This window comes from Podarcis cretensis (assembly GCF_951804945.1).
Source record: "Podarcis cretensis genome assembly, chromosome: 13".
Lineage (NCBI taxonomy): Eukaryota > Metazoa > Chordata > Lepidosauria > Squamata > Lacertidae > Podarcis > Podarcis cretensis.
This window is the reverse complement of record NC_137182.1, coordinates 4,883,703-4,896,753: the sequence shown is the minus strand read 5'-3', so window position 1 is coordinate 4,896,753 and position 13,051 is coordinate 4,883,703. Positions and strand designations below refer to the sequence as shown.

The 13,051-nt window shown below is 41.9% G+C and overlaps 1 protein-coding gene and 1 long non-coding RNA gene across 2 annotated transcripts in view; one reads left to right on the top strand and one right to left on the bottom strand.

The window, feature by feature from the left end:
* Positions 1 to 967: 967 nt before the first annotated feature.
* Positions 968 to 13,051, bottom strand: part of AHRR (aryl hydrocarbon receptor repressor) — a 35,526-nt gene continuing 23,442 nt past the window's right edge. The window contains exons 4-10 of the mRNA XM_079949545.1: positions 10,047 to 10,136; positions 9,429 to 9,558; positions 8,820 to 8,953; positions 7,138 to 7,337; positions 6,403 to 6,464; positions 5,180 to 5,321; positions 968 to 2,043 (exon numbers count right to left, since the gene is read on the bottom strand). Coding sequence (XP_079805671.1) covers positions 969 to 2,043; positions 5,180 to 5,321; positions 6,403 to 6,464; positions 7,138 to 7,337; positions 8,820 to 8,953; positions 9,429 to 9,558; positions 10,047 to 10,136 — 1,833 coding nt within the window. The 3' untranslated portion in view covers position 968. The remainder of the gene's footprint in view (positions 2,044 to 5,179; positions 5,322 to 6,402; positions 6,465 to 7,137; positions 7,338 to 8,819; positions 8,954 to 9,428; positions 9,559 to 10,046; positions 10,137 to 13,051) is intronic.
* On the top strand, positions 8,961 to 11,135 carry LOC307201212. Its single transcript, XR_013832654.1, has 2 exons — positions 8,961 to 9,390; positions 10,745 to 11,135. It is a non-coding gene; the product is annotated as an uncharacterized lncRNA (long non-coding RNA).

Here is a 13,051-nt window from a genome sequence, read left to right as displayed (position 1 = left end):
CCAGCGCTGTCCGGAGACACTTCCGGGTCACATGGCCAGCGTGACAAAGCTGCATCTGGCGAGCCAGCGCAGCACACGGAAACGCCGTTTACCTTCCCACCAGTAAGTGGTCCCTATTTATCTACTTGCACCCAGGGGTGCTTTCGAACTGCTAGGTTGGCAGGCGCTGGGACCGAGCAGCGGGAGCGCACCCCGCCACGGGGATTCGAACCGCCGACCTTTCGATCGGCAAGCCCTAGGCACTGAGGCTTTTACCCACATCCCTCGTCCCTCCACAATTTAGTAAGAGGCAACAATAATAGCCAAACATCCTCAGCAGCCATACCTTTAAAAGCTTGCCCAGGCAGATTAGAGATCTTCCCTACTCTTATGCCCCATCTCCAGTTAGGATTGCAGTAATCCCCTACTTTGTGTCCTTTTTTGTGACTCCATTTTTCCTGATATCCACCTTCTCTCTTTTTTAACTTCTCCTGCTTGGAGCCTAAAAGACTGGAAATGGAGAAGTATGCCTTTTGCATCCCTGTTGTTCATATGGGACTAATTTTTTATTTTTGAATAGCACAAGAGAGATGTTTGAACTACCTGGGAGCCAAAGAACTACCAGCAGAGGGAAATTAACTGCTATGTTGTTTTATGCAAACATTTTCTTTTTCTTAAAACAGACCTTTAAATTGGCCTTCAATTTCAGTAGGGAATTGCCTGCAATAATATTCTACAGTGCTTTTATGAATATTAAGGCCACTTCTCTGTCATGTTTTGTGGATGTTCGGTACTATATATATGGGTACCTATCACACACTATCCTTAAGTTAAGGAAGGCTAATCATGGCTAGGACACTGTGTTGCCCCAAAACAATGTCAAATAGATCCTTAAATCCCTGTAATGGGGAGTGCCCTATTAATGAGAAACTTCCTCTTTTGTCCCATCTCTGCACTAACAAGGCAGTTGTGAACATCTGGAAGCACACCTATACCATTTGTTGTGAAAATGCACATCCCATTATTTTATGAGGTTGAGAGCCGGCTAATGTGCTTTCAGGAAAAGTCATTTGTACTCTGCCAGACATGCGAGAAGACTCTAAGGGCTCGTGTTTGACTGTCTGAATAAAGCTGGGGTTTTTAAATTCACACTGCATCTTCAGAACTTGCCTATTCAGCCCCCTCTCTTCTACTAAACTGGGATTATAAAATTCATTCCAGTAATGTGTGTCTTGTGCACCCTCCACTGCTTCTGCACAGGCTGAGTTTTGGGAGCTCAGAGGTATTATCTCCTTGCTGTGAATTCCTTTGCCAGGTCCACTTCTGCCGAGGCTGGGGTGGTGCATCACAATGTGTTGCCAGTTATACGGCGGATAAACACACTGCTTTGGGGTTTGGCAAGGAGACAGATGCTCACTGAGGTCCAGTTCTGTTTTGAGGTGAACCCTAGTAGGAAAACGGATCGCTTGCTTTTTCCTTGTGCTGTTTTCACCAATCCAGACCCGACTTGCTGAAACAGCATCTATATTTTCAGAATCTGAATCATATTCAGTTTTGATGTTATGAGCCAACCCCGTGTTGTACGGAGTTTCTGAGGATACTAATGGACATTGTAACTTCATGTATTCTCCAGAATAACTTTGTGTTGTGTACTGCTGCAAGCTTGGATGAGGCTGGCAATTTTCTGTGCCACCCCAGGGAGAAGGACAGGTTGATGATAAACTAAAGAGCCGTTGGTCTCTATTGTAGAAAGGTCTAGGAGTTTTGCTTGAACATGTAATCTCATTACGCTGACTTCTAGTACAGTAATTTGATGGATTCACTGAAGTCGAAATGCCATTTCTGTTGTTACTGTATTGAGTACCGAATAGCGATGCAGTAGGACCGACAAGTTCTTGCTGAATAAAACATTCTTCGTCATCTGTACAAGGTTCAAACTTGACTTTTATGCTGTCCTGCTCTTTTTTCCTTGGGGCCCACTTACTATACTTCATCTGTACAAGGTTTTCCCTGTTCCTTTTTGTGTTTGCAGGGCTGCTTGTTATCTTCTGATGACAGTCTTCCCTTTCAATAAAGGTAGAAAAAAAATATTTTTTAAAACTTGTAAAGGCTTTTCCCCCCAGCAACATGTGAAATATGGTGATGGAGAAGAGCAAGAATTCATTGGCATATCACTGCTATCAGCTGCCTGTTTTTCAGTTTTGATTGAATAGTGCATTATTGTTTATTATATGTTATAAATTTACCAGTGTGTATGTTGCGCAGTATCCTCTCATTTATGTGTGTGGATTATTCCATTAAATATTAACTTACATTTTCCTGCAAATTTCACAGTTGCAAAAGGTTGACTCCAACACTAGAAAAAACGTGACTAACAGGTCTTTAAATTTCAATGCGTCTACTCTAAGTAGACTGGGAAGTTTTGGGTTTTGTCCAACTATCAATTAAAAGTGTTTAAATATACCTACATTTATCTTGAAGAAGCAAAAAGATTTCAAAAAGCTTCTCACTAATTTAAGAATTTCCACTGGATCAGAAGTTTCTCTAATCCCCCATTCTGCTTCAGCTGCAGACACAAGTCTCTTGAAGCTCATAGCCAAGGCATGAAGGTGAGGAACACCCCCTGTTCAGCGGCATTTGCAAGTATACAATTTATTGACATGGGGTTCTAGTTACAGAGATGGGGGCTTACAGCTACTGGCAGTCGTCTCCTCCATGGATATGTTAAATCCTTATTCAAAGCGAATCAGCCTATCTTCTAGCAATGAAATCCCACAAGCTATAGGTTGTATGAAGACCTTTCCTTAGTGTGCTGTGTTTTATCACTGAGATTAACAATTTATTTCCATACCATTACCCAGATGTCCAATCTGGCTCCTTATGTTTTGCTCTACAAGTGGCTGTGCAAAGCATGAGGCTTTGGCAAGCGAGACAGAGTCTGTGCAGCTGGCTGTCATTAATAGGAGGCAAACTTGCTCTCAGTGTCAGGGAAGAGCAATAGCTCTAGATGCCTGTTCATGCCTAATTCTCTAGCTAATCTATTTGTTAAACACCAGAATGCACCTCCAACAGACTGTTAATCAGCCCACTCCTGACAAGAATGAAAGCACCTCTCCAATAAGTCATTTTTGGAATGAGAGGGTAGCAGATTGAATAACTCTATATAACTTTTTGATGTTAATTTAATATCATTGTGTAAACTATTTCCCCAACATTCATTCTCTCTCCTTTTCCACTTTTCTTATCATGTTTTGCCTTTCACGCTATACAGATGTTTGTAGTTTTAAAATTTTAAAAATAAAGTTTTTAAAAAATCATGTATGGTTTGGTGGTCAAATATATATAACATGCAATGTCTGATTGGCACCCTCCTGCCATTTCCAGCAATGGGTAGTCAGGAGCACACTTCTTCCTGAGACACCACCGTCAGACTAGATCTCATAAGCCTACACAGTAAACCCACAATTTATGTGGGGATTATCTTCCAGGGATCGTGCCTAAGTCAAAATGGTGTATAGTGAAAACACACTGGGATGAATGGCAGTTGGGATTCTCCAAGTCCCCCCCCCCCCGAATGCCCACTGCCCTTTTAATTTTTTTTGCCAAGCCTGTAAAGCTGAATGCATAAGTTGTGGGCTTAAAGGTAAAGGTAAAGGGACCCCTGACCATTCGGTCCAGTCGTGGCCGACTCTGGGGTTGCGGTGCTCATCTCACTTTATTGGCTGAGGGAGCCGGCGTACAGCTTCCGGGTCATGTGGCCAGCATGACTAAGCCGCTTCTGGCGAACCAGAGCAGCACACGGAAACGCCGTTTACCTTCCTGCTAGAGCAGTACCTATTTATCTACTTGAACTTTGATGTGCTTTCGAATTGCTAGGTTGGCAGGAGCAGGGACTGAGCAGCGGGAGCTCACCCTGTCGCAGGGATTCGAACCACTGACCTTCTGATTGGCAAGCCCTAGGCTCTGTGGTTTAATCCACAGCGCCACCCGCGTCCCCAGTTATGGGCTTGCAGTATGTAAAAAAAAGTTTTTTTAAGCCTCATTGTGTATGACCAAAATCTCTGGTTGCCCTTGGTAACTAAACCTTTGATCCAGCAACAATATTTGTATGTAACAAATGAGGTGAGCTAGCCTTGTTATGAGGGGAAACAGCTAACAAGCAGTTTGTATGAGTGCTCATGTATCTCTTTATCTATCTGGGTGTGAACTCCAGCATGGGAGAAAGGGTGTACATAGCTTCCAAAAAAAAAATCAAAATTAATAATTGAATCAAAAACATTCACAAAATCTAGTGTCTTCTAGTACATGGAGGTAAGCACCTTTTAAACATGCTTCCAACTGTATGGAATACTTGCACAAGTAAAAGCTTTGCTCATGGCCACTGAGACGTCTGCCCACAAGCAGCTCAGAAAGGATGTGATTACAAATATTGACATTATTGACCAGTAGAGGGAGGCCTTGGTAGTGAGAATAAAATTCTAAACTGTGTTTAGAAACATGCCAACCAAAGCAATATTGGTCTGACTTCAACTCTCACCTCCACGTGTCTGAATTGTTTAAAAATTCAAAAGGTAGATCCAACAAAAATCAGCAGATGTTTAGGCAAGTAGAAGCCGCACCAGATGTTTTTAGTGAGATGCTACAGGTTATCCTCGTAAGCAACAGTATTTTCAAATTAGTGTATAAAGTACAGCATGTCAGAGCTTATGGGAACTGCAGACTTCATGAGGAGGGGGTGTCACCTGGAAAGAGGTGATAGGGCACAGAAGATCTGTGATGGATGGGACCAGGAAGGAGCTAGGAGGCAACAGGAGTGGATAGCATTGTGGTCTAAAGAACTCCCTTGAAGCAGAGTCCCATGCTGCAATGGCACAGGGGTCCACGCCCAGACTCACTGTCCCACCAGCAGCCAGCTCCCGTTACCCACTCAGTGGCTAGGGAAACCCGGCCAGATGGGCGGGGTATAAATAATAAACTATTATTATTAAATTATTATCATCTGACTCCAGAAACATCCATGCTCATGAGCAACTGCTACTTGGGTGCCCTTAATTCCATTCATTTCTTTGGCCGTGAGTCTTTAGCTGAATGTTGCACTTTCTACACCAGTCAGAATGACAAAAAAGCAATCTTTCCTCTTAGCTTATTTCTCACACAATATATTTATATTTTGAAATGCTTATGTTTTAAGCATACTTACTTGGGAGCTTGCTGTAGAGCAATGGCATATTCTGAAGAACCATTTCGGTATTGAACTTGAGTACTGGCCTGTATCCAAACCCAATGGTCTTCGTTTGCTTGCAGCCTCTTCAGAGAAATTCCATTTTCTCTATTATTCTTTCCTATAAAATTTGAAGGACAATGTTTTTGGTGGAAAATATTTTAAGTATGCTACTTCATAAATGCTTTAGCATCTGATAAGTACGCAATCTATCTATTCAATGAAGCACCGAACACTCATTCAGGATAGAGAAAACATAAGTCTAAGTTTGTCATTGCCTAATATGGGAAGCACATTGCTTCGATTTAAACCCCTTTCAATCGCACTGTTTCGGCACTACATATGCTTGTTCAGCCAGCCGGAATAACTAGATAGCAACACCTAAATGTGTGAAATCTGTACACAAACCTCTAGCTAGCTAGTGCAAAGGCGGTCTTTAATTTCACAGGGGAGGTAGGGCAGTTATTTTGGGGGTATGTTACTGTTATATCTCTGGGACATTTTAATTTAAAATGGCAAAAAACAAAACAAAACACATAACCGGTAAAGCCCAAACACTGCAGACCAGTCAATAAAGCAAAAAAACTTGAAGGAGAAAGCCTGGCAGGCTGACAAAGCATAATCTGCGACTAGAGATGGGGAGGGAACTTGGTCACCCCCAACCTCTTTCTCCAGTGAACTGCTAAATGCAGCCCTCCAGTTCTTGGGGGGGGGGGTGGAACCCATAACAACATTTGTGTGAAATCTCAAGGGTCTCCGCTTGCATTAATGGATTAAAAAGGTAAAGGTACCCCTGACCATTAAGTCCAGTCGCAGATGACTCTGGGGTTGCACGCTCGTCTCGCTCTATAGGCCCAGGGAGCTGGTGTTTGTCCACAAACAGCTTCTGGGTCATGTGGCCAGCATGACTAAGCCGCTTCTGGCGAACCAGAGCAGTGCACGGAAACGCCATTTCTGCCGGAGCGGTACCTATTTATCTACTTGAACTTGACGTGCTTTCGAACTGCTAAAGAATGGCAAATGTTTCAAGAGGATAGCTGCTGCAATCCATTTATATATCAGCAACCTGAGCCACAATAGCAACTGCAAAGGAAAATGGGGAAGCTTTACCTTGAAAGAAAAATTCAAGCAAACACCACATAAAGTTATTACATGGATAAATGCAGAATAATGATTTTAAAAACCACTGGTGAAAATGATACCTTCTTGGAAAGCATTCCTTCTATGAAGATCAGCCATATACTGTTCAGAAATAGCCTTTGAGCTGCAAAGATTAAATAAAACCAAAACGTTTTTATAAATTACACTATGGATATGCATGCATGCCACTGTCATAGTAAATGCCACAAAAAAGCACTTCAAAGCAACTTCTGAATTCCACATTGAAAGAATTTGCACATCAATACATCCATTATCTTACTTGGGTTCGTAGCAGAAGTCATATGACTGGATTAATCATTCTTAGACTGCTACAGAATACGTTTCAAGTACTGTAGTGCAATTATATGTTTGGGCATGTCCCTTTATCCCATTACAGGACAAAAAGTATTGATGGAATGTAAGATGCTACACGTTTGACAGGTATTGTATTGACGTTATTTACTGGCAGGTTGTCAGTGCAGCATTTGCCAGATCATGAGTGATTTGAGTGGTAGCACTAAGCACAGACAGAGGAGAAAATTCAATATATCTGAAACAATGACAAAAAAGAACCTTACTCTCATGTGTGCATACACAGGACTGTAGCTTTACAGTGCTTTGCCCATTTTTAGCCTTGGCGTCACCAACCTTTACCTGCCTTTCTCTTTGCCCCCACCAGGCTGTGGAGTGGATCCACCCCCTGCTCTGAGCTTCTATTGCTCAGGCACTTTGAGAACTTGGAGTCTGGGGGCTATGACAAATACTAATAAGAAGTCTCAAGATGCATTTGTACTTGCTTTGCATCTGTTGTGGCTGCTTGATCAGATCTGCATTTTGATTTCACAAAAAGGCTTTTTAGCTTCATGTCAGTCACAGAAGGAAGCAGAAGTGGCACCACTATGCAGAATAAGGACAGCTGAGGGTGTAATATTGCTCCTGAGGATGACTTCTTTTTCTGCCCAAAGAGAAATTTCAGTTTGCCTTGAAAGTGCATCGCCTGGAAAACAGGAAAAACACGGGAGAAAGTTGGCAAGCATTGTTCCACAAAAAACCATTTGAAATGTGTAAACCTCATCAAATTGTAATGTTCTTACTCTGCTTGCTTGGTTCCTATCACTGGGTAGAGTCATACGTTGCCATAGTCACTTGGATGTAGCTAGAATCCCTACCTCTACCTTGAGAAGATCCACATGGATAACACAGTGGAGACAACTCTGGTGTGGCAAGGAATCATATCACGATCCAGTGAGGTGTATCAGATGGAGTGTAAGACTTTGGGTTGACTTGGGCTTCAATAACTGTTTAGCTGTGAAGTCGCTAGGTTTCTCTGGGCTGGTCTTCCTCTCATTTGCCCAGCTCACAAGGAAGGAAGCAGCTCTACAACTCTACGCTTCTATGTGCTGAGATGTGAAAAACTCCACGTATTCCATCCTGAGCCACATGAAAGTATGAGAGTGGAAATGTGCTTTAAAAAGTAAGAAATCTGACCCACTGGCTCCTCCTTAAGAGTCATTCTGAGATCCAACTGTGCAGAAACAGCTTCCACTACTTTGGTTATCAGAAAAATTGCATACTGTCCAAAAACCTGCAGAAGCGCCATGGCTCCCTGGCAGAGGATGTGAGTTGCCATCAAATGTTTCCGAGCTCCATCCCTGGCGTCACCAGCTAATGCTAGGAGACCCTTGTCTGAAACCCTGCACAGAAACTGCCCCCCAACTGTGGACAGTAGAAGGCAGCTTCCTCTGTGGAACCAGAAAAGCCATTTTTGTGCAAAAGAACCTCATGCACACCATCAGCTGTGAATGGTTGTATCCAGTGATCCTGTTCCAATGATGGATGACTTCCAGCAGCAGAAAGGGGAGGGAAGCAATCTTTAACTCTCCCATTTCTCACCTGTCATATAGTTCCCTCCTGAAATGTAGGCATTGTAGTTGCAATATTGCACCCCTTTACTGCAATGTTGCAGCAGCAATACTTTAGGAAAATAATTGAAACTTACATGGGGGTTATGTTCCAGGCCCCCCGTGGGCATAAGTAAAAATTGTGTAAAGTGGGGAGCACCGCCTAAACATCCCATCTGCCGCTCTCTCCAATCCAGATCAAAAATTATGTATCCCAAAATATCCACAACTAGGATTGAAGCTCTGGAGCCGGCAGGAGGATGCGCAGGAAAGTTGTTAGCCAAGGAGGCTGAACAGCGTAAACAAAGCCCTGTTGCGCCTCCAGTCGCTTCAGGGCTTCATCCATCCTCTTCAGGCTCCAGGGAGGGTCTGCTTGCGAGCCATGAGGACATTTCCAGGTATGAATTGGATTATTTACTTATTTCCTGGCACTGCATGTAAACGTAGTTGCGAACGAGTAGAACATGCATAAAGGGGGGGGGGGGATGCCTTTATAAAGAATGCTCTGTTTCAAGATTTCCACATTTCACACACGTCGTTATTTTGAAATGAACTAATAACACGGAAGATTTACTTACACGGAAGCCAGAAGTACTGTCTAAAAGACAGCGAATTCGACAAGTGAAGCACCGAGTTAAAAAGGATGAAAAGTCTGATGGCGTTCTGCTTCCCTCCTGTGCTTTAAACATTTCATTAAGGATGAATTCTTCTCCTAAAAATTGTGAAATGAAAGTTACAATTCCAACAATGACAACAGATAAAACAGGCATGCATCTGAGGAAGGATGCGTCCGTGAGAGAGTGAGGGAAAAAGAGAGCGAGAACTCATATCCACACCACAATCATTTAAAAGAACTTTGGGAACAAGTTTACCCCTCTTAGAACTACAATTCCCAGTACCCTTAAACTACAGTTCCCAGGATTCCTGGGGGGCAGGGCTGCCTGTAAGGTGGGATCAGAGACTGAGATGGCAGGGAAGAGTAGCAGTGCACAGAGCAAAGGATGGGGGTGGGGGTGGAGCAAAGCAAAATGGAAGCAGAGAGAGGGCAAAGCATGACCAATGGCAAGTGGGTGGGTAAATGAGATAAGGAAAGATCTCCCCACCTCAGCCCCATTTCTTCCTCCTTTCCTCCACACCATTATCTTGCAGGTATCTACCTGTATTGACAGACTGTTAACCAAACATACCTGACTCCGTTGGCACATGTTGTCCAGAAATGAGTTGTGGCGGATTCATGGCCCAGTGTAGTTGTTTGCAGAAATCCTGCCGGTCATCCACATGAACGTAATCATATATATTTTGATGCATTACATCAGTCTAAAAGAGTAATATTTGATTACATTCATACTGTCTTTGGCATCTGATCGCTCGCATTTTTTAAAATATAGCACAAATAAGTTTTGGGGTTTGTTTCTTTTTGGAAAGCTAATACCTTTTCTCATAGGAAAGAATCAGTCCCTTCATTTCACTCCAACCTATGGCATTTAAATTGCTATTATGGCCTGGAACAAGGGGCAACGAGGGGAGGTTTTGAACCCAAAGGACAACAGTTTGTGTGTAAGTGAGCCCAACACGGTGGGCAACTGAATGCTATTTGGGTGCACGTACTATAATCAGAGTTCCTTTAACACACAATACCATTCTGAGACAGTATACGGATTCTTCTCAGTGTATGCTTATAAAGGGATATGAAGTACTGGTATGGTTTTTAGAGTTTTTGACCCAAAAAATGGAGCAAAATGGAAGACTGAACACAAGTACAGCAAAATATGTAAGACTCCACATATTTAATTTAATCCCCTTACCTGGTGAAATCCTAGATAATCCACAATTGTTGGTGATGCATAGAATATCATTCCATCAGCACTCACCACCAGAACAAAACCACTCAGTGACTATGGAAGAAGAAAAGCAAAGGAAGAAATGATGAAACAAAATGGCCAGAAATATATTTTACTTATTCATTACAGGTGTCATGTTTTTTCTTAATCTGCCAAATAGTGAATATACACACATGGTAAATAATAAGGATTTTTTTTTGGGGGGGGGGTAATATTATTACCAGTGCTTTTTTCCAGGGGAAAGCAGGGGTATGCATACCCCTAAACATTTTGTAAATCTTTGTACTTTTGTCCATTTACTGTATTTATTTTTCTCAATTTGAACTATAAAATGGTGATTTTCTTCAGTCAAAATGAGAGTACCCCTAAACATTTTTTTAAAGAAAAAAGCACTGATTATTACTATCATCATCATCATCATCATAGCCTTCCCCTCAAAGGAGACAAGGGTGATCTTTACAGAGAAGATGTCTTCATGCGGTTTTAAAAATATATATCTAAATTACAGTAGTTCAGCAGGATGCCCTAACTATGAGCTTTCCTTGAAAAATCTAGTTATAAATCACTGTGTGGTATGGTACAACAAACTGTATGATCCAAACCCTCTGGACTGGGAGCATTTCAGTGATCTTGATAATGCTTGTGCCTCCATATTTCATCAGGCTTTGGAGATCCTGGATGACATTTGCTAATCAATGGCATACAATATTCTATGGCAAGAGCCAAGAAGGTGCCGGAGCCATCAAGAAGCTTCTTGTTCTGCACTGAGCTACTTCCCTCTTGATCCTTGTTTTCCAGAGTCTGCAATGTTTACCCTGCAGAGAAGCCCCTGCCTTCAGCCTCCACAAAGACTGTTCCTTTTGCATTCAGCTTGTACTGTCTTTCTCCTGCATCCTCTTATAGGAAATACTATGTGCAGTGGTTCCTTGGGATTTTCTTCTAGAATGCAGATCAACACTAAGGGTTCACCCACACTTCCACTTTCCCCATTGGGAAAACCCACTGTTTGCCAGTTTTTCTCCAGATTGACATTTGCTGCAATTTGGCACAAAATATATATATATATATGGGGATCTGTCCCTAGAAAGAATATGGCATGTGGAAAACCAGTCAGATGCATGTTTCCTAGGCATGGGTCAAGTGTGAACCAGCCCTACGCATGCAAACTCCCTGGAACTGGTATTTTAGAATCTTATGTTGCTCTGTAACTTGCCCCATACATAGAACGGTCTGAAAAAATAATAGGTAATACAGCCAAGCTCTGATATAGTCAACTCTGGCCCTTTCCATTTCCCAGATTGGGACCTGATAATCTGGCCGCTAACTTGTAAGGGGAAAAACAAATACTGTATGAGCAAAACTCTTATCAATGTGCTATGAATCCTATATTTGTTTTGTTAATAAAACAGCCTAGCTGGCTTCTAAAATGTTTTTAGAATCCTTTTTAAAAAATGATGTTTATAGTACCAAGGAGACTTACAAATAAACAATGCTACTCTTTATGAGAATAAATGACAGCATGTTGTATATTCACATGGATTCAATTACTGTACAGGCAAAATTTCTATTCTAGGATAAGCACTTGAAACAAATATGCACTGTAAACATTTGTTGATGATAAAATAGAATGGTATTTTTTAAAGTCTCAAATTTTGCAGAAGGAACAGAATCATTTTTTCTCTCTCCCCCACCCGAGAAAAAAAAGTACACGGCTTGAAAATGTACTCTGTTTTCTTTGCTCAATGTGTAGATCTCATTACATGGTCACAAAGTGCTACTTAACGATTAGCCCATCACAGTTCACAGTGAGTTTAATGTTCAAAGTATTTTACTGATTAAAGTTATCATTTTCTTGCAAGAAGCGTGTTTTAGAAACATTAATGCAGACAAATATTGTGAGGTAGCCCTAACCTCTCTTGGCAACAGCTTTTATAATAAAGAGTGTATTTTCTTCCAATGCTTTATCTGAAAGTCTGCCAAGAACTACTTCAAAGACGTCTTGGTCAAGGTCACAGTTAGTAAAAGGTTTTTTGTTTTTTTAAGTGAACTCCATAGCCACATTTATTTCTCTTACTATTGTTACTTGAAGTAAATAAGAGTGGACTGTATTGCAATCTCCAGCAAGGAAGTTGCTATAGCTACCAAAGCATAAACCATCAAAGCCTTGAAACATGCCTTGCCTTGACATATTTTCAAGTCACGCAACATGGTACTACATTTTTAGACCCTGAACTTTTAGTTTATCTGGAACAGCTTCATTTATGAGCACATTGCCCTTTTTCTGCCCATTAGGGTGGGCCTATTTTCCAAATGGCTATTTTCAGAATTTGGAAACAGAACACACATCCCTGTTATTTCTTTCACAAGGATGTGGGCTTGTAAACATAGAGATGGGAAAGGCAGACAGGCTAGAGAAATGGCCTTCCATTTGTACTAGGGCACACAGCTCTGTGTGTTGGATCCATTTTAAAGTGAGGAGAAAAGGGACTGAGCCCCTGTACAAGAGGTCAGTCAACAGGTACGGCAAGTAAAGTGACTCAGGGGAGCTGAAAGATGCATGTTGTTTCAGCAGCTACTGCACCTCTCCTGAAGGCTTATATAGTGTGGTCTCACAGACCCTTCCCAGGACCAGCTGCAAGTATTTCATTTTGCCCTTGAGGAGTCCTTTACTCCCAATGACCGACTTAGTCATGAGTCGCTCTGTTCCTTTTCGGGCTTATGGTTCTTCACTAAGGGCTTGTTAATGGTTCTCTTTTGTACCACTCTTTCCTTTACTGTATTTTTGGTTTCTATGGAAGCCGCCCAGAGTGGCTGGGGAGGCCCAGCCAGATGGGCGGGGTATAAATAATAAATTATTATTATTATTATTATTATTATTATTATTATTATTATTATTATTATTCCAGGCAGAGTAACCTGTACTTGTGCACTGACCATTCACCCTGGCAGTCAGCTCCACCAGATGGCAG